This window comes from Schistosoma mansoni, chromosome W (assembly GCF_000237925.1).
Source record: "Schistosoma mansoni strain Puerto Rico chromosome W, complete genome".
Taxonomy (NCBI): Eukaryota; Metazoa; Platyhelminthes; class Trematoda; order Strigeidida; family Schistosomatidae; genus Schistosoma; species Schistosoma mansoni.
Genome location: NC_031502.1, coordinates 25,278,877 through 25,299,473, shown reverse-complemented (window position 1 = coordinate 25,299,473; position 20,597 = coordinate 25,278,877). Strand labels below are relative to the sequence as shown.

Genomic DNA, 20,597 nt, shown 5'->3' with positions numbered 1-20,597 from the left:
ACCCAGAATACTACAATATTCTAATCTGACCGACATGCTGACTGGTATCTAGTCGATGATAGCTGAGTGGAACGAGAACGTGTGTGATTGTTACATGATTATATCACATTACATATGGTGATAATTGTGCGCACACATTCTTCAAGATAATTTTTAATTCTAAGCGAACAAAGCTTAATATTAGTTGACTTAAAATCTTAAGTAAAATAAGTAACAAAGTGATGAAAAATTAACAGGGTGTCTGGTACTTCGAAGAAATTAAGATATTTAACACATATGAACTATACACATAAACTTCGAATCATTGGTATTTACTAGCTTCAAGTTGTTTAAATGATAAACTAATTTTATTAACCAAAATAAACGTTCACAATGTTCCATTCACTGTAGATTGTAACTATAAATAGATGAAATCCACCAAAACTAATTTTGCCGTTGCAAATCTGAACTCAATATATTAATGTATCTCTATTTCTAGAACTTTGCCTCACTCATTGGCCAGTTCCAATTTAAAAGAATTCTGTTACTAACTGATCGAAGTGGACAGTTTGTAATGCCTATCGACTAGAAGACAAGTAACTTTGAATAATAACTAATTAGGATACAAACTGTAATTTGAGTTCGTTCTACCTAAGGAATTACTGCAAGAAAGGCACAATCTAATTTCTTTAAATGATTACATCCAAAAACAGATGAGAAGCAGAAAAAACTTCGATATCAATTATTGTTTAATAGAATCTGGTACACCACTTTGATACTTCGTAAAACATAATATATTAAAATCTGCATGAACAGATAAGACTGATCAATAAACACATTGGAGAAATGTTTAAAACTTGGTTATTCATAGAAAAAACAATCGTGTATGTTCTTTAAATTCGTATTCATCCAACATGATCATGAAACTCGCTGTTTATGACAGAGCTTACGAGAAAACTTTTATGTGAGGAGAAAATGGTTTCGTAGAAGCTGTTCATTATATATTACTTTGGCGAATCTTTATCGTGAAGAAATTCTTTGGGAAACTACTGTGTAGAAATTACAATGAAATGAAGAGCACTGTAAAAGTAAAAACACAAAATTGTTTTGCATAAGAAAAAAATCATACGATGTGTGAATTATGATTACTATTATTATCATTAATATTAGTTCAAAATATGAATTCGGGAAACAGGGTTGAAATGCTTTATATACACTTGGAAGTAAACAGATTTCAAGAAACAAAAATAACTTTGGGCATATGTACCGGACGATGTACATTTTGTAAAAATGTCATGTCACTCAGGGGAGGGGTATTGTATCCCTGAGTCAAAGGATTTTCCTCACGGAGAAAAAGTTACTTAGAAGCATTAGAACTACAGCTGATAAACTTGTCTAGTCTATTTTGTGTATAAACACTAACTTCGTAAATATAATAAATACAATGAAAACAATAATCAGTTATCGTATCTACAAAAGAAGTATTTTGAAGGACTAACTTTTATTGTACATCATTCCAATTCTTCCTCACAAAAATCAGGAGTTGAAAGAGGGGTGATTGATTGTCTGCGGATCAAAACTGGCACTTGTTTTCGTTTAACTTTGGGAGAGGAGGATATTGTGAGCCGATTGTTGGCAGAAAGTCTTGCTTTCCAGGTAGTTGGTGCAGATGAACTACTTGTTAAATCAATAGCACCATTTTGAGTAGAGGCATGTGCCTCAGTTGTCGCAACAGTTTTTAATGGTTCATCTGATTTTAACTTCTTGCCAGGAATTTCTGACCTCAAGAACTGGATAACATCATCACATGCGTTTAAATTAGCGGGTTCTACAGGAATAATTTCATTTCCTTTGGACAAAAAAGAAAATATTACATTGACAATTTACAACAATCCAAAGAAATGCATAACATTTGCAGTCCAAAGACAAATTACAGATTTATGGAAACAAGTTGTAAGTGGTCAAATATTTTTGCAGAGTTTCGATCCTACCTACAACAAAAACACCAGCGAATTAAGTAACTGGCATGGACGTAAACAGCTCACATTAAATACTATAACATCCAAGCTGTTGAAAGTTCATTGGAAAACTGAACGAATCATTTGCATGAAACATTAACACACAAAACTGAGCAATAATTAAACACCAGTAAGTTAAACAGTATAAATCAGTCATGAAAGTCAATAAAATAAACTGTGTAGAAATTGACTCCAAATATCTACGAAACAGCTAAGGAACTTCATTTTATTTATTTATTTATTTGAACACAAATATTGGTACAAAGGGGCACTGAATACATATGCCCCACGCAAGTCACTTGATTTGTGTGTGTGGACTTTTTTACCAATTTTGAATAAAGATTTCAATAGCTAGTATCAGATGTCTAACTAAAAAATGATTTAGAGGGATATCTGAGAAGTAAATCTACCAACCATAGGTTAACATCAAAAGACTGTTTATACGTACCGACTATAAGACCATTTGAAGAACTGCGTGAATTTTCTGTTTGATTTTGTTCAACATCTAAACTTGTAATCTTTTCAAGTGGAATAGAACACTCACCGAGATTGAAGTCGAAACCACTATCTTGATACTTCTCCCATGGAAGACTGTCAATGTCCTGGAGAGTTGTGGAAACAAATTGAGGGTCGCTTTCAGCAAAAGGTGCGATACAACGGGGTCTATTCTGAATTTTATGTTGTTTTCTTATTGGCTCCTTCCTGAAAATGACACAAATAACCATACATTTCATGTGCACGGGCTGTTCTTTAATACTGTTAGGTGAAAAACAATATTACCTTAAAGTGCATCAAAACACGTATAAGGATTCCATACTGACGCCAAGAAACGAACTATTTTGACTTTAAGACAACTTATTTTGATGCACATTTGGACATGGTTCTAATTTGTTTATAAGTTAAAACAATAAGATTTACAATTAGTAAAGCTATGTTGACCAAAAACTTACGGTTGAAAATTGAGTTACTGTCCTGATAGGTTGAAGACTTACTTGTATTTTGAAAGGGTAGATTCTGAGAAAGGCTGGTTGTTACCGACTTCTTGTTCAGTTTGTGAGTCACCGTTAAGAAGCAGGTCACAAATACTTTCATCTGTTACACCATCTAACTTTGAAGGTATTACGTCACTCAAACCAGGAGAATCAGTTAGACAATAAGGCGTATCTGATCTACTACATGGCCAGTTTAACTCTAAAATCGAATTATTCACATCTGTAACACCGTCTTCCTCAACATTAAGGCCTACAGGAAACTCTTCGTCATTTGTGGGATGTGTGAAATTATCGTCCACCTTTGGTTTGGAAATAGAAATAAGATTAAATTGTTAAAAGTGGAATTTTGTAGTCAGAAATGAAAAGGGTGATAGGTGGTAAACAACTTGAGTTTAAGATAACTCATCACTAGTGGGAAAAAAATTCTGATTTCAACTCAGTATTTACGGGAAGATAGAAAATAAAACTGAGCTACTTTGCACCACGTAAGGAAATATTTTTAAACACCGACCAGGAATTTTGCACCTTTCAACATTGTTCAGACCAACAGCCAACGACCTCATATCATGATTTCTCAACCACTGTATCTTTTTTTCAATTTGCTCTTACGTCAGCAAACATTGAAAGTCAAGATATATGGTATAAAATATAAGTACACATTCACCAGGTACTTGGGTATGAACCACACTTAGCGTCAATGATATTACCCGGTTACCCAGACCAAGTTAAGCGGTGTTCGGACTAGGGACTTAGTGGTTGGAATTCGAACGCCTTAACTACTAAGCCACCTCAGTCGACGAAACTTAAGTCTCATCAACCAATATGCGATCTTTGCTTAATAACTTATCTCTAGTCTCAGTACTCCTTACTCAGCTATTCCATAATACGCAAGCAATGCTTTGAAGAGATATATGATCAAAATCCTGCAGCTTATGGACAACTGTTTCCATAGACCGTGTTTCACAGTCAGTCAGCCACAACGTAGGACCAGGCACATATATGCATCAGCCCAAGTTGACACACCTCATTAGCACAAGATAAACACCGACTTTATAGAAGTAGTCACTTCATTGATAGTAATACATATAAAGATTGTGTATAAGGATACAATACAGTAAGAAAGAATTAGTTGATAGAAAGAAAGTTCATTTTAATCTCACGGTTTAAGTGGAGACAGAGAATGAATACACCTACGTCATTGCGATCGATTCTGAACCATGTCATACATAAGATATAATATAATATATAGCTTCTGCCAGGGAAGTCCTACTCACTACCTTCTCGTGGCACCGGTGTTGTTTACGAAATTGAGAGGACGAAAAGCGAATGTCCGGCGCTTTAACCGGGTTGGTGGACACGAAGGGTCCACCTAGGGGAGTTGGAAAACCCTGATTCCAAACCAATGGTGCACATGGGCTCCAGTATCCTGAAGGATCGAATGGCGTATGAACCAACCGTTGGTCACCGGATACTATGGGACTGCATCTCCTTACGATGCTCCACTGCCTTGTGGATCAGACCTTTAGGCCAAAGGCTCGGGGTGTGGCCCCCTAAGAAAACCATCTGCTTCGGTTTGGGCAGCCGGGCAGTATCACAGCCCACACACAAATGACATGAAATGACGCGCTACACCAACTACACTGCTCTCGTTCCTAATAGAAGAAAGACAATTTACATTATTATTATTACCATTATTATTATTATTTACTACGTCGCTTTTTCACCCCCTTTATTCCCAATCTGTGTATCCTTCTTTTTCAACTTATGCAGTAGCTCGCCCATGGTGGAAACTCTGTCCTATCTAAACGATCTCCAGTCACTGTCTGGTTGAAAGTGAATGCTTCCACCGATTACGAATACTGAAGCAGTCTTTCTGAAACCGCGTACGCCGTTCAAGCTGGCTTCCTTCAACGTTCGCACACTAATGCAGATCGGACAACAGATGGGGCTGGCTATGTCTTTAGAAAGTCTTAATGTTGATGTTTGCTGTCTATCTGAGACCCGTATTCAAGACTCTAGTGAAGTACTACAAATTCGCTCTCCATCTGTCGCTTCGAAAAGCCTGTTTCACGTGCGCTTATCCGGGGACTCTGTGGCATCTTCGTCCGGTCTTGCTGGTGTTGCACTAAGCGCTAGGGCTGAGGCAGCACTAATCGATTGGATCCCCATTAACAGTCGGTTATGTGCTGTTAGATTAGAAAGTTCCATCAAAGTGAGAAGAAACCGGCGTGAGAAACGGTGTCTTTTCGTCATCTCCGCCTATGCCCCGACAGATTGCAGCCCGGATGCAATCAAGGATGAGTTTTACCACCAGTTAACAGTTCTTCTCCAGAAAGCGCGTTCGACAGATATTGTAGTATTAGCCGGAGACTTGAATGCTCAGGTCGGGCGTCTAGGCACAGAAGAGAGTCGTTTAGGTGGCCGATGGGGACTTGTTGGTCGCAGGACAGATAACGGGGACCGTTTGCTGCAACTGTGCACAGACCACAACCTGTTTCTGGCTAACACTAACTTCCGGCACAGTCATCGCCGGTGTGCCACCTGGCGTCCTCCCTCTGCATCTCAAGCCTGGACTCAGATTGATCACATCGCGATCAGCTACCACTGGAGTTGTGTACAAGACTGCCGCTCCTTTTGGAGTACCTATCTGGAGTCTGATCATGCCCTGGTCTGCGCCAATCTCACCTTTTCAGTGGCCGAAGGATTGACCGCCATCAACGGATCGATGTTAGTAAACTGGCTGCAACTTCTGTTGCAAGTGAGTATCGAGCGGAGCTAGCTTCTAGGCTAGCTACCATCCCACCGAAAAGTATAGATGAGCATTGGTTGCATCTTCATGACGCCATGAAAATGGTGAGTAAAGCCGCTTGCGGCTTCGCGAAACGTCCCGCTCACAAGCACTGGGTTTCTTCTGGCTCCTTACAACTGATCGAATCCCGTCGTTCTACTCCGGGTGACCGTGAGTTTGACCACAAACGAAGGCTGTTACGTAGTGAAATCGGGCAAAGCTTGCGTAAGGACCGAGAAGCCTGGTGGTCGGATCGTGCTAATGAGATGGAAGCAGCAGCTGCATCTGGTAACTGCTGGAAGCTCTTCCAACTCATCCGAGCCACTGGCAGCAAGAAGTCTGGTGTGAGTGAAACAATCTACGAGGATGATGGGATGCCAATCACTAACATCTCTCGACGTGTTGGACGATGGGCGGAATTTTTCGAAGAGCAGTTCAACTGGCCTGCTGCTCCGGCAACATCAACCAGTTTGTCCTGCCCCCCATGGCCGGTGACGACTGATCCACCAAACGAGGCGGAAGTCCGCAAGGAACTCCAACTCTTGAAACGCTACAAATCACCGGGCCCAGATGACTTACCTTCGGTTCTTTTTAAAGATGGTGGTGACTTTCTGACTAAGGAACTGACTGTGTTGTTTGCAGAGGTTTGGCAGCTAGAAAGTGTTCCAACATCATGGAATGAGTCAATAGTCGTCCCTATCTTTAAAAAGGGTTCACGTTGTTCCTGTAACAACTATCGTGGGATAAGTCTACTTCCGATTGCGTCCAAACTATTGGCTTCTGTCATTCTTCGTAGGTTGTTTAAAACCCGAGAACGATTGACTCGCGAGGAGCAGGCTGGTTTTCGTTCTGGTCGAGGATGCATTGATCACATCTTCACCCTCCGCCAAATGTTAGAACACCGTCATACTTATCGCAGGCCAACAATCGTAGTGTTTCTTGATATCAGGGCTGCCTTCGATTCGTTGGACAGGACTGTTCTCTGGGATTGTCTATTGAAGAAGGGTGTGCCTGAGAAGTTCATTAACATCTTAAAGGCCCTGTATACGAACACCTCAGGCAGAGTGAGGGCATACAACCACTTTTCTCCCTTGTTCCATTCAAGCAGTGGGGTTAGGCAGGGTTGCTCAATCTCACCATTCCTCTTCAACTTTGCCATCGATGACATCCTGGAAACAGCTCTGATGGATGTAAGTAATGGCGGTGTGGATCTGCTGTCTGGAGAACGACTTCTCGACCTCGAGTATGCGGATGATATTGTCTTACTGTGCGATAATGCCCAAGACATGCAATCCGCACTTAATCAGTTGGCAATCAGTGTCCGCAGGTACGGCATGTGCTTTGCACCCTCCAAGTGCAAAATACTCCTACAAGACTGGCAGGATTCTAATCCTGTATTCAGCCTGGGTGGTGAGCAGATTGAAGTAGTTGAGAAGTTCGTGTATCTATGTAGTTGCATAAGTGCTGGTGGTGGCGTGAGTGATGAGATTGATGCACGTATAATGAAAGCCAGAGTGGCTTATGCCAATCTGGGTCATCTTTGGCGCCTTCGTGATGTTAGTCTGGCTGTAAAAGGTCGGATCTACAACGCGTCGGTGAGAGCAGTTTTGCTCTATGCCTGTGAAAACTGGCCTCTCCGAGTTGAGGATGTTAGACGACTCTCTGTGTTCGATCATCGTTGTCTCCGAAGGATTGCTGACATTCAGTGGCAACACCATGTTAGTAATGCAGAGGTTCGGCATCGTGTGTTCGGGCGCAGAGACGATAATTCAATTGGTGTCACCATCTTGAAACACCGACTTCGGTGGCTTGGACATGTTTTACGAATGTCGTCCCAGAGACTTCCACGTCGTGCATTATTTGCCGACTCTGGGACTGGTTGGAAAAAGCGGAGAAGAGGTCAGTGTATGACATGGTGTCGTAGCATGAAAGAAAGCTGCAAAGGGCTAGCTTCTGTTGGTCCTTCACGACTTCCTGGCTGGGGTCCGAGAGATGGTGCAACACAGTGGCTAGAGACGTTATCAGATATGGCTCAGAATAGAAGCCAGTGGCGATCCTGCTGAAACCTTTTTTTACTTTCTACATAAAGAGTGGTTCTAACTTTCTTAACTGAAAGAGTCTTCTGGTTGTACATTTCAGTCCGCCTTATCTTTTCATCCCTTCTCTTCCTACTTTCATTATTTTGTGTGGCGCATATGTATCTGGTGTCCTTTTGTACCAATATATATGTGTTTAAATAAATAAATAATAATTAAATATACATAATCCCCAACCACTGGTAATGATAGTCGCGCGGACCACAACCAAATAGTCTGCATCTACTAACGTGGTTCAGATCAGAAGTTAGTGATTTTATGAGCTGATGTCATGTTTTGGCCATCCCTAACATCTTCCCATTCGTCTCCAACACTAGTCAGCATTACGCGTCGTCGTAATTAGTTGTTGGGTATGCGCAATACCTGACCCAACCATTTCAGCCGATGAAGATTCACAACCTCACCAACTGATTTACCATCATTTCCTAATACCCTGTGCCTAATCTCACTATTACTTACCCGGTGATCCCAGTAGATGCGCGCAATATTTCTAAGAAATCTGTGATCAAACACCAGTAACTTACGCGTACCCTCTACCCTTAATAGCCACAACCATAAATTAAAGCGGGGCGGATTGTTGAGCAGTATAATTAACCTTTCGTTGGTAGATGAATATCTTGCCTAACCCACAGGTTACTCAAATCGGTGGAAGCTAAGCAAGATTTCTGAAACTGTGTCGAAGTTTTTTAGGCTCTAACATACTAGAGTTAAAGAGATACCAAGAGGTAATCGCGCTCCTTTATTTCACTTCCTGTGGTCAAACTAGGGATTGACACCCACCAAGCTACATTTAGAAGGAAAGACAGGGAATCTGAATATGACTGGATTGTTACTCAAGGAAAACAGGACAGTCATACGTACACTCAAAATCCATACGTAAACATCGTGGTAAGATATTAGTTCCTGAAAAGTCAAACGAAGAAAGAATTATATTTCGAAGAATACCTATGACAAAGTTACATAAAAACTGGGAAAGTTGGTAGCTTTGACAAGCACCGCCTGGTGTTTCCGACCCAGATAACAGTCCTCATGCCAATAATGGAGGTCGATACTTCCCGGTTGCCCATACTAAATAGGAATATTCCTTCATGAAGAATTTGGGGAAGAAAAGGAATTAGTGTTGAAGAATTTCAGCAACCCAGGAGCATGATTGTAGAACTAAAGGAACGATTGTACGGTCTCGGTCACACGATACTTTGTGTTGTGCTGATTACTTATTTTACACATATCACTGAGTTTCGGAAATCAATAGGGAGAACGAAGTAGCATTTTGAGATCAAACATTTTATAACTTCAAGCAGTAAAGCTGGAGATGCTAGCTATTCGTTCAAATTACCTTACAGACGTACAGACAGTAAGGCATGAAAAATAACTGTTTACTTACCTTAGACAGATAATATCTCGGTCCATCTTGAACATTCACAGGATTTTTATCAACCAAACTTTGTGTATTTACGTCACACTCTGGTGATGAACCAGTTAAAGAGTATATATATTTACCGTCATTACCAAGACTCACTGGAGTAAGCTGAAGATTTGAAGGGAGAATATGAACAACTGACCCAATATCTGAAATCTGGTCAGTAATGTTTGCACCGGAACTTGTATTGCCTATTTTTGCAGACAAATTTCGTATGTCGAATTTAGGGCGCTTATGTGATCCGAGCAAATCGCTAGTTTGAACAAGTTGGAGCGGTTGAACCGAGTTTCTTTCAATTTGAAAACCTAAAGGTGTGTTTAGGACAATACACCTATCATTAGAAATCACGACATTGTTTCCGTAACGGACAATTTATGTACTAAGGTTAGTGGAATTCTATGACCAATTTTGTGACTAACTCGCACATGAAATTAACAACCAGGTATCAATAATATGTTAATAGACCTTTTGATATTAATCTACATGGGTCATGAACATATGTGGTCAAACTTTGGAAAGTTTACTTGAGGAACTGAATTTCCCGTCGTCCTTCCTATAAGTTTGGCAATCAGCAATAAAGACCAGAATGAAGGAACTTTTGACATTCAAACTTCAGACAACACACTAGTTAACTTAGTTTTTGACGAAAAACTATCATTCCTGATGACTGTAAGCGACTGATCAGAACCTAGTTCACTTTGTATTTGTAACACTATCTTAAAATCATGATGTTCCTTGATTGGCACGAGAAGTACACATTTCCATTGAATGTTAATTTTTACCATATCCGTGAACTGAGTACACAAGGTATACATAGGCCGATACATAAAAATAAGTGGTGGTACAAGTGACCACTGCCTAGACGATAAAAATAAACTGCTAGTGAGGTTTGTGTCATAAATAAATCATCCTACAATTTACTATCAGGAATTGACAGGTTTTATCAAATTGAAGGACGCATTATAACAGACTAAAACCGTCATAACACTAATCAAGGCAACAATGGTAGCAATGTTGATAAATCAGCATTTGACTACTGTGACATTGCTAAACGACCTTTACCCGTTTTATGTAATACTACTTTAAGATAGATTTTAATAAAATGAAGAAAAAATCACTTTCGTAACTTAACTAACTCTATCACATGGGAACTCTATTCCTAGCTTAGTAACCTACGTAGACCATGGAATGTGGAGCGGTGGACTGGTAGTTAAAGTACTCGAATTTTAGATGGTAGGTTTCAAGTTTGCGCAACTGCATTACGTACTTAGACTCCAAAAGTCAAGTAAAATTATAGACTCAAAGTCCTGTATATGATAATGTAATTGGTAATTGAGTTATGCAAAACCGGAGTATGGCATCACTTAAATAGTGTGGGCCAAGTAGATGCACCAATGGAGACGAGGCCGTAACTTAACTAAATTTGCCTTTGAGACTTTCAGTTCACTGTGACCAATTCTTACTTAGTAACCGAGTGTATGTTCATGTATTACGCTAAACTGAGATTTAGTTATACTACCCGACTTCCTGAGCCAAAATTAATAGAGACTGAGATTTATGACTTCATAAATAAAACACTTTTAGATGGTTGACTCATATTTGAAAACAATGAATGCTAAGAGAAACGTTTAGTGAACTTATGATTGAAACAGCCAACATGGATTATGTCTGGGTTTTCTGTAAAAAGAGTAAGAAGTTACTTACCTTATAAGGTTAGCGTAGTTAGGATGCTACTACCAAATTCATGTATACATATTAAAATGTACAGCAGGTAGGACTGCTATAAACCCGTTTACTTTATTGTTCGAAATAAACCGGATGCTTAGGTTATCAACCACTTTGTAAGTCACTGAAGAATTTGTGAGCGTCTTTCTGACAGAGGTCAAAAGCTAAGTCATATCCGTACCAAACACCTGTCCCAATTTTGGTTGTTAGTGAAAGATAACACGGTGTATATCACAGTGCAAATAGATATCACGAAATCTGTATTGTATGTAGGCCAAGAAAACAAATAAAACCATTCTATAGAAAATAATCACCTTGAGGTAGATCAACAATAAATCTTAACAACTTCCTGACTTTCCAACGACACCTATATGTGGCCTTCCAAATATTATGAATCCCACAGAACAGCAAAATTAGTGTCAATATTTCAGTGACATAGTTAACTGATGATAACAAATTGGTAAGCCTATTGTTTGCACAAAACCTTAGGTGATAACCAAGCAAAATACTACATTTATCAACAGACAGGACGAAAATAAGTTAAAGCATACAAGTATTGGAAGGGTGGATAATTACACGAGATTATGGTACCAGACTTGCGTACGCATACACCGACAAAACAAACATACCTTTTCGAAGATCCAGCTTTAGTTCTTTGTTTTGAAATCTTGAACCGGATGGAGTAATAGAAGGGAGAGCTTTACGTTTAGTTTGTCCGATGCACACGCTTGCAGACCTCCCTTCCTTTGCAAAGGCTGACAGGAATGTGAAGAGCTAAAATGTCTCGGTTAACAACTAGACATCTTACTGTTTGGATAAGTTGGGACTGCTTGTCGTGATGTTCTCGTAAATCGGAAAGTTCACGATACAAAAGCTGATTTTCCGACTTTAACACACTAATTTGTTGACTTAAAGTCTCCTGATTGCAACGCAAGTGCCGTACAGTCTCTGCCAGTCTTAAGAAGTCTGTGGCAGTTATTGGTCTTTGGGGTGATACACTTATGGAACCATTTAAACCCGAATTAGCCTGAACATAAGGTACTTTCACACCAAAACTTTGGTTTCTTGACCCCATTATTGGTGAGAACATGTTTGAGGTCCGCCTCTGAATTTTCGATAGCAAAATATCTTTATTGCGGATGAAGTAAGGATGACTAAATTCCATGTCTTCTGTGTCAGATTTTAGAGGCAGAGATGGATCCACACGATTTATTTTTCTAAAACCATCTGCAAAGAAACTCAGGAAAGATAGTCACATACACATATTTAACTGCCTTATAAAACTAGATAAATTGTTGTGTTTGAAATAAAGGGGTAGTAATTCTTTGGCTAAGCGGTTTCCATCACGTATGTGAAAACTTGTCCCGTGCTGAACGAAGTTACTAACCAAACTTAAACTTACCGGATCCCAATATATGAGTTCGTTTGTTTCTTCATCATCCACCAGTAACTTTAATTTGGTCAGAAACGCAGGAATAGATTGTACAGGAGGTCCAGATGTGAAACCATACATGGCATACAAACATGGAGAAGTTTAATGTTCCCTCACTGACTGTCGACCAATCAAAAGCTTTGTATTTGTACAATACAATAATTCAAATCATTTTCAGTTTGGAAGAGGCAGGAGGCTGGATAGCATATTTTAGTTCTGGCAATGGCGTTGTTTCAGTTAATCCAACTTCCTTCCGAAAGCGTTGACTTTTCGCGCGCTATTTAAAAAGGACAGTGGTATTTTTCCTCGTTGAGTAAATTCTATTGTTTTGATCGTTATTAACGTATCAAGACTACTGTTTTATACTTTGATTGAATTTCTTTCAGTTAAAGTATTCGACTAGAGTACCATTTTTGGTATCCTAAATAGTTTTATCGTCGGTACTCCAGAGTACCTTGTTTTTCTATTGTATCTGTTAGTACTTTGGTCCTAACTACTTATAGTTTTTTCTACTTTTAGTCAAAACTCACTTTCTCATCCTAAAATGACTGGAAGATGCAACGAAAGCATTTGCCACCGCCCAGGATGTCGATATCCAGTTGACAGCGGCATGCAGTGCGATGAGTGCAAAGGTTGGTACCACGAAGTTTGCACGAATCTAACGCCTGCAGCTTTCAAGCGGTTCAGTAAAAATGGGTGCGTATGGCTATGTCAACAGTGCTGTTTGGATGCAAATAGCCTGTTAACCGAGGCCATCTCAATGGTAAATGCCGCGAAAAAGTGTCTCGGCAAGCGCGGTCGGGACACATCAGTCAGAACTCAATCTGTCGACACGCAGATTGACATAAGGCAGGCCCAAGTGAGTCCAAAAAATGCTGACCCACACTGTCCAAAGGAGGAAGAACACCCTCCAAAGAGGTCTGTCACAACCAGAAACTCGCGCAAAAAAGTCTCTTCTGTCCCTCGTATCAAAAATGGTACCCAGAAGGGAACTTCCGGAACCCAAAATCGCAAGGCTCGATCGGTTTCCAGCGCGAAAGATGACCCAACCTCCCAAGTCGTCCTGAACCTTCCGGAATCCCACAGTACGCCTGACGCGACTGTGGTTACCACTCCAAAGAACGTTGGCGATTGGGTACGGGTCGTAAGGAGAAAACGGCAAAATGACGTAAAAGGGAATCCTACCCCCACCAAAAGGGTCGACAAGCCGAGGTCTGATCACAGCGGCAGATCAGTCATTTCCATAGAGTCAAGGAGAGTGACAGCTTAGAACCGAAAGCTCGTTTTGAGCATGACATTGTGTTGATAAAACAACTACTCAACCAAGTTATGCCCCAAAACATCTCCGGAGTCACCTTGCTAAAGGTGTGTAGACTAGGAAACCCAGCGCATTTGAAGCCAAATCAGTCTAGACTACTCAAAGTCGTTTTCAAATCCCCAAACGAACGCGACTTAATCTTAGAAAATGGACACAAACTAAAGGGTTCAGGAGTCTTTCTCCGTAAGGACTTACCGTTGGCGGACCGTGTAAAAAGACGGGAAGCCGAAAAGGAACTACAGCTCAGATTAGACGCTGGAGAAAAAGACCTGAAAATTGTAAATTTTCGGGTTGTGAGGCTTCGACAGAGGATGATGCCGAAGCCACTCTGGGTGAAGCACGAGGCCACCTAAATAGGCTTCGGATCTGTTATACCAATGCCCGGAGCTTACTCAATAAGCTACCGGAACTAGGTGTACAGATTGACTCAACTAGGCCAGACATAATCGCAGTCACAGAAACATGGCTGAATCCGTCTATAGATAGTAGGGAACTTGATTTCGAGGGTTTTACATTAGTAAGGGCCGATAGAATACAAACGCGTAAAGGAGGTGAAGTAGCTCTATTCATTAGGAATGCTATTCCATTCACCATTATCGACAGTGTATCCCATGAGAGTGGGACGTATGAACTAGTTAGCTGCCGCTTGAAATGCAGGGGACAAGAGTTGCTGCTTGGTTTGATCTATCGCAGCTGTGAGGTAAACAAGGTCCCGCTAAGCAGTCTCAACACTTTATCACGAAGTGATCAATGTCTAATCCTAGGGGACTTTAATGCACCCATGGTGGACTGGGGAAATCTGCGGACTGAATCGTCAGCAAATTCCTTCGAACAGGAACTAGTTGATGCGGTAATCACATGTGCCCTAGTGCAACACGTGAAGGAAGCAACGAGGTACGACCCGGGTTCTGCATCATCCTTACTAGATCTTATATTGACTCATTATGAGGATGACGTTGCAAACCTGGATTACATGCCACCCCTAGGCAAAAGTGATCATGCAGTTTTAAGCTTTGACTTCCATATAACTGTCGATCACGAGCACGCCTCAGCTCAATCCAGACCTAACGTCTGGAAAGCAAACATACCAGACATCATGAAATCAGCATCATCAGTAGATTGGAAAATAGACCCAGAGTCATCAATCGAAACGGCTTGGGACGTATTCCGAAATTTATACTTAAAAGTTACCGCCCCCACATCCCTTGGACTACACCTAAGAGAACGAGAAACTCCCCACCGTGGTTCAGTAGGGAGGTTCGCATCCTTCTCCGTAAAAAAAGGAAAATGTGGGACAGATTTAGGTTACTGGGGTCTGACGAGGCAAAATCTCAGTATCAAAAGGCTCGAAATACATGTGCCTCGACCCTCCGTAAGGCCAGAAAGCTGTACGAAGAGAAAATTGTTAAGGAATCCATAGAATGCCCTAAACGCTTGTATTCGTATATAAACCAAAGGACAAAAAGAAGAAGAAATGTTCCTTCACTATGGGGAGACAGTACTGCCTCATCACTAGTGGAGGACGACTTTGGCAAAGCTCAAGTATTCTCTAAATACTTTAGCAACGTATAAACCATAGGAACACCCTTCTCACCAGTCCATGAAAATCCACCCACACAAGCACTGGACAGCATGACCATTAAAGAACTCGATGTCTTTGGTCTGCTAGTTAAGCTTGATATAGGTAAATCCACTGGACCCGATGAACTGCATCCTAGGTTACTAAAGGAATTAGCTAACTTTGTTGCGAACCCTTTAAGTGTATGTTTTAATCTATCCGTAACCCAGGGTCGTCTACCAAAAGACTGGAAGAACGCCATAGTAAGTCCAGTCTTCAAAACAGGTACAAAACATAAGCCTGAGAATTACCGACCAATTAGCCTTACTAGTGTGGTTGTTAAAATCTTAGAGAAGATTATTCGGAAGGAGCTGTTAAAGTATCTCGATGAAAACCGGATCCTCTCCGAAAAGCAGCATGGTTTTAGAACAGGTTACTCTTGTCTCACAAACTTATTAGTCGCTCGTGAAAGCTGGTGCGCTCTTAAGGACCAAAAGTTATCTATAGACGTAGCTTACATCGATTTCAGCAAAGCCTCCGACAAAGTTCCGCATAACCGGCTGTTATATAAGCTAAGGAATGTCGGGATTGGAGGCAATCTATTGATGTGGATAAAAGACTTCCTAGTTGGGCGTCAACAAAGAGTAAGGGTGAACTCCAAGTTGTCTAACTGGGAAACTGTGCTTAGTGGAGTCCCACAGGGTACAGTTTTGGGGCCAGTGTTATTCCTCCTGTACGTAAATGACCTCCCTCGTCTACTATCGTCATCGGTCTTACTCTATGCTGATGATGTCAAGATATGGAGAGCAATACAAAGCAAGGGCGATAGCTTAGAACTTCAAAATGACCTGGAGAAATTATCTGAATGGTCCCAAACCTGGCAATTGCCGATAAACACTTCCAAGTGTATTGTGATTCATATTGGCCACCAGGGTACAGATACATACACGATGAATAACACTGAGTTACCTATTGTCCAGGCACACAATGACTTAGGCGTCATCGTTAGTCAAGACTTAAAGACTACTGCACACTGCCGTGCAATAGCTGCCAAAGGTTTTAGGACTTCATGGTCCATACGCAGGGCTTTTAGGCATCTCGACGCTAAAACATTTCTGACTTTGTATACAGTGTTCGTGCGTCCTAAACTTGAGTACTGCATACAAGCGGCTAGCCCCTGTCTAAAAAAAGACGATGAGCTCTTGGAAAGGGTTCAGAGAACAGCAACTAGGCCAATTCCCGGAATAGCGAAGCTCCCGTATGGTGTATCTTATCGGGAACCACCTGGTGAAGTAAGTAGAATTTATCTGATGTTTTAAAAAAAATCAATATTTTTTTATAACTATTTGCACCTGATATGCCCTCATTTTTCTTGTCTTCCAAAACAGAAAATTTGCTAGGGCACTCCGAAAAAGTTCACAAGCCCCGAACGAATTACTTGTCAGCTGACTACCGACTTTCCCATCGAATAATCAACGAGTGGAATTCATTACCTCAGCACGTGGTTGAGGCTCCATCCGTCGACTCCTTTAAAAGAAAGTTGGATCAGCTGAAAGACCATCATTGCCAGGACTAACACAGGCCGTCAAGCCTCCTGTCCTTTCCAAACTGAAACTGAAACTGAAGCTTCAATCAATTGCTGAGGTAAAAAGTTCCATTCGTAGATTATTCGATGGGAAAGTCGATAGTCAGCTGACAAGTTATCCCTACTGAACTCGTGAACGTTTTTAGTGTCCTCGCAAATTATTTTTTGAAGACAAGAAAAATCAGGGCATACTAGATGCAAATTTACCAATAAGTCGCTTAAAAACTGTAACCATGTCACCTGTGGTCCTTCTATACAACAAAGGAAATTGGTTCAGTTAAGCCAGTTTTTCGTCACACGGGAGCTTTACGATCTCAGGTTCAGCTTAACTGAGGCTCTTCAAACCTTTTCCAACAACTTGCTGTCATTTTCAGCCAAGTTCTGGCTGCATATATGTAATAATCTAGTTTAAGATGTACGAACACCGTATAATATGTCAAAGACTTCATAGTCTCTGCGTGGCTAGGGGCTCTGTGTGTTGACCAGAGGAGTTTACACTGTGTTTCAAGTCTTGACTAACGTTGGTTCCTAGGTTAATGCGTGTCTATATCTTGACGACCAATATGCATAATAATGGCTTGGGGGCATTTATCGGCGAATTCAGAGCAATGGACCATTGAGATTATTTCTGCAGGTCATCTAGAAGCTTTAAATTGTCACCTTCACTTTTTGTCGCTCACTATATCATTAGCATATGACAAAACACATGACAGACTAGGACAGTAACTTATATACATGAGCAGTAAAAGTAGTCCTTAAACTGTACCCTAAGGCACCTCTCCAAACACAGTTTATCGGCCTAAATATGCCACAGTTATTTGGACTTTGACAACGCCCTTACATGTGACTCCTCTACGACCGAAAGATTTCAACCCAGTCAAATCAGAAGTCAGGAATGAAGGAGTTCGAAGATACATTAGGAAAGCTGTCGATGTGTTGAGAAGAGTTTGATCTAAGCAGGCTAGTAGTTGCAAAGGATGTGTAGTACAGAGTACCAACCCGTGGTCTGGTGTGAAACTTTTTCAAAAGCTTTACTGAATTTAATGAAGACCACATCTATAGGTATCTCTTGATGTTTTAGAGCACATCAACCTTGACATGATACCGATAGGCTTGTGAGATATGAGTAACTTGTTTTAAAGCCATGCTGCTTTAAATCAACAGGTTTTTGGCATATTTATTTAGACAAATCCTTTTGAATACTATTTTCCCAAGTCTCTACAGTTACTCTGCTTGGGCATATGGGCTGATAGTTCTTGGGTTTATAATTCATAATTGTTTTGAAGATAGAACTTACTGCGACATTCTTCTATGCCTTTGATAATCACCTTGGGTTACAGATAGGATAAAACATATGCTTAGGGGACTTGTGATGAAATTTGCCGGTTCATTTGGTACTCTAGTATATATTTCATCAGGTCCTATAAGTTTGCTTAAATCAGGTTTATTTTAAACACTGAAGACTATGGGTTCTTTCTTGGTTATAATGTTCAGCATAGGAATGAAGGAATTCATCTGAACCGAAGGGAAAATGGCACCTCTACGGTATACATATCGCTGGAGAAGTCAGAGAATGCTTGAGTTTTGTTGTAATCGTCTTTTACTGCCGAGGTAATACCTTTGGGATCTCAACTCTTCTTCCAGTCTCTTGGTTTATGTACAGATATAAGCAAGCTGGGTATTCCGTAAATTCCTTGACAAGATTTTCTTCATGCAATTTTCTAGACTTGAGTAGGGTTAAGGCACAGATATTAAGGGCCTCGTAATATTTGGATTTTTTATTCCGTACTCAGGAACCTGAAACTCTCCAACACTATTTCTCCTCTGCTAAGAGAGATAGGAACCTCCTTGCTGAACCATAGTGCGGAGTCTCTCAGATTCCTCTGTATAGTCCAAGGTACCTCAGGTTCTTTAACTTTCATGTGCGAACCCCCAAAACCTAACAAACTGCTTCTATAAGGGCTTGTGGCTATATAGTTTAATCTACAGAAGACGCTGAGTGTATAACATGTTATATGTTTCCTATTCAAACGTGTGGTCTGGTTCGAGGTTCGTTATTGACAGTTGCATGGGAACCAAAAACTAGAGCTTCATGGTGACTCTTACCTAAGGGTGACAAAATATCATGGTTTGTGACATCATCCTCGTAATGAGTAAATATAGGATCTGGCAATGATGATTTGAACACCGGGTTGTGCACAATTATTGCTTTTATATGCTACACTAGGACATATGCACTAACCATGTCAACTGACTTCTGTTCGAAAAAAGTTTTATGATCTACGACAAATGGATTAACATCTCTTAGGAATAAAGATCGACCACCTGGAGATCAGGTGTTGAGTTTGGCTAGAAAAATCTCATTGACTTCACAGGCGGCAAATCAAACTAATTGACAGCTCTTGTTTATTGGATTTCATACGGCAAATAACTAATTCGCACATTCCGTTTCCATGGGATTTGTTACTGATAATTGTAAAGAAGACAGTATTTATAATGGATCAAGGTTACTCCCTCTCTATGCTTCTGAGTACTGTTGCCTCTCACTAGTGTGAAATTTTTAACATCAAGTTCCCTGTTATCTATAGACTGAGTAAACAACTTTCATTGACGAGGATTACATCCGACCTGATCAAATCTTTCTGCTTACTTACTATTGATTGCTTGGTGAGCAAGCCCCGAGGATTTGTGCGACAGGTTCAGGAACCATTCAAGCGAATTCGTGCTAGACCCAAAGCGACTTCGATATCATTCTCTGCCCAAACCTTAAGACCAGAAAATTTACAGTCCTAAGGTCCTTTTCGTCATCATCTGATCATAGTTGTAGTTCTTTCTCAGATTCTCGTCTTTTCATCTGATCAGCAGGTGACAAGTATTTACGTACAAAAACTCCTGATCCCTTTAGTCTATGGTTGTGAACGGAAAAGAAGATTTCTGTTAACGAGCTTCCGTGTCTGGTAGCAGTAGATCACCGATGCCTTTATGTGGTGACCTAGATATATGAAACAAGCAGAAGTAATCGACGTTTGGCCAATTTGGTGAGAACTACCGTCTAACATCCTTAGCAATACAACGAGTTTCTTCTTGAAGGACTTCAGAGAATTTGCTTAGATCGCATCAGTTAATGGTGGATTTCAATAAATGACTTCTTACAACCAGTTCACGGTGTGCCTACAATCCACTCTCCTGTGCTATGCCTCTGAATTCCGTATATTTTCTTTACGGTTCTAGTTGAAACGGAGCATAAATAAGTTTCCCAGAGGATGCCCTGGAGTTTTTTAGGATATTGTGTGTCATTTAAATGCCCTTTTTATTCTCCTATATTCTGAAGAGTAACAGTTTAATGATTCAGGGCGTTTTACAGAAGGTTTGAGCTTCGATGGACGAACTGATTTCATGATTTGCCTTTGGATATGATACGGAGTATCATCATCCTTTTGGAGTGAGGGGGGAACTCTATGCCACTTGTTACGGGAGAATCGAAAGTATCTGACGATTAAGAAATGCTTGATTGAATATTAATGGTTTCACTGTGTTATATATATATTTGTTTTGCTCAGCTTCTGAATTTGTTTGTTTAAATGTTTGACCCCGGACATTTTGGCTCCACTCCATTTTTGGTTTTGCATTTTGGAAGCTTTTTCTCCGGAAACCTAAAAGTTGAACGTTTGTTTTGTGATTGTTGT

At 40.5% G+C, this 20,597-nt stretch overlaps 1 protein-coding gene across 5 annotated transcripts; it reads right to left on the bottom strand.

The window, feature by feature from the left end:
- Positions 1 to 710: 710 nt before the first annotated feature.
- Smp_068270.1 (putative heat shock transcription factor) lies at positions 711 to 12,559 on the bottom strand (the record flags this gene model as incomplete). Of its 5 annotated transcripts, none has more annotated exons than XM_018789105.1 (10): positions 711 to 1,059; positions 1,479 to 1,828; positions 2,446 to 2,502; positions 2,542 to 2,699; positions 2,990 to 3,288; positions 9,258 to 9,598; positions 11,648 to 11,792; positions 11,827 to 12,245; positions 12,279 to 12,387; positions 12,421 to 12,559. In XM_018789105.1, 9 exons carry the CDS (start codon positions 12,529 to 12,531, stop codon positions 1,491 to 1,493), a joined length of 1,977 nt encoding a protein of 658 aa, XP_018654582.1. The 5 variants fall into 5 exon arrangements, with proteins under 5 accessions (XP_018654582.1, XP_018654585.1, XP_018654584.1 ...); XM_018789106.1 differs by lacking the exon at positions 711 to 1,059 and having other exon boundaries at positions 1,491 to 1,828; positions 9,258 to 9,337; positions 9,374 to 9,598; positions 12,421 to 12,531; XM_018789107.1 differs by lacking the exon at positions 711 to 1,059 and having other exon boundaries at positions 1,491 to 1,828; positions 9,258 to 9,337; positions 9,383 to 9,598; positions 12,421 to 12,531.
- Between the last annotated feature and the right edge of the window lie 8,038 nt (positions 12,560 to 20,597).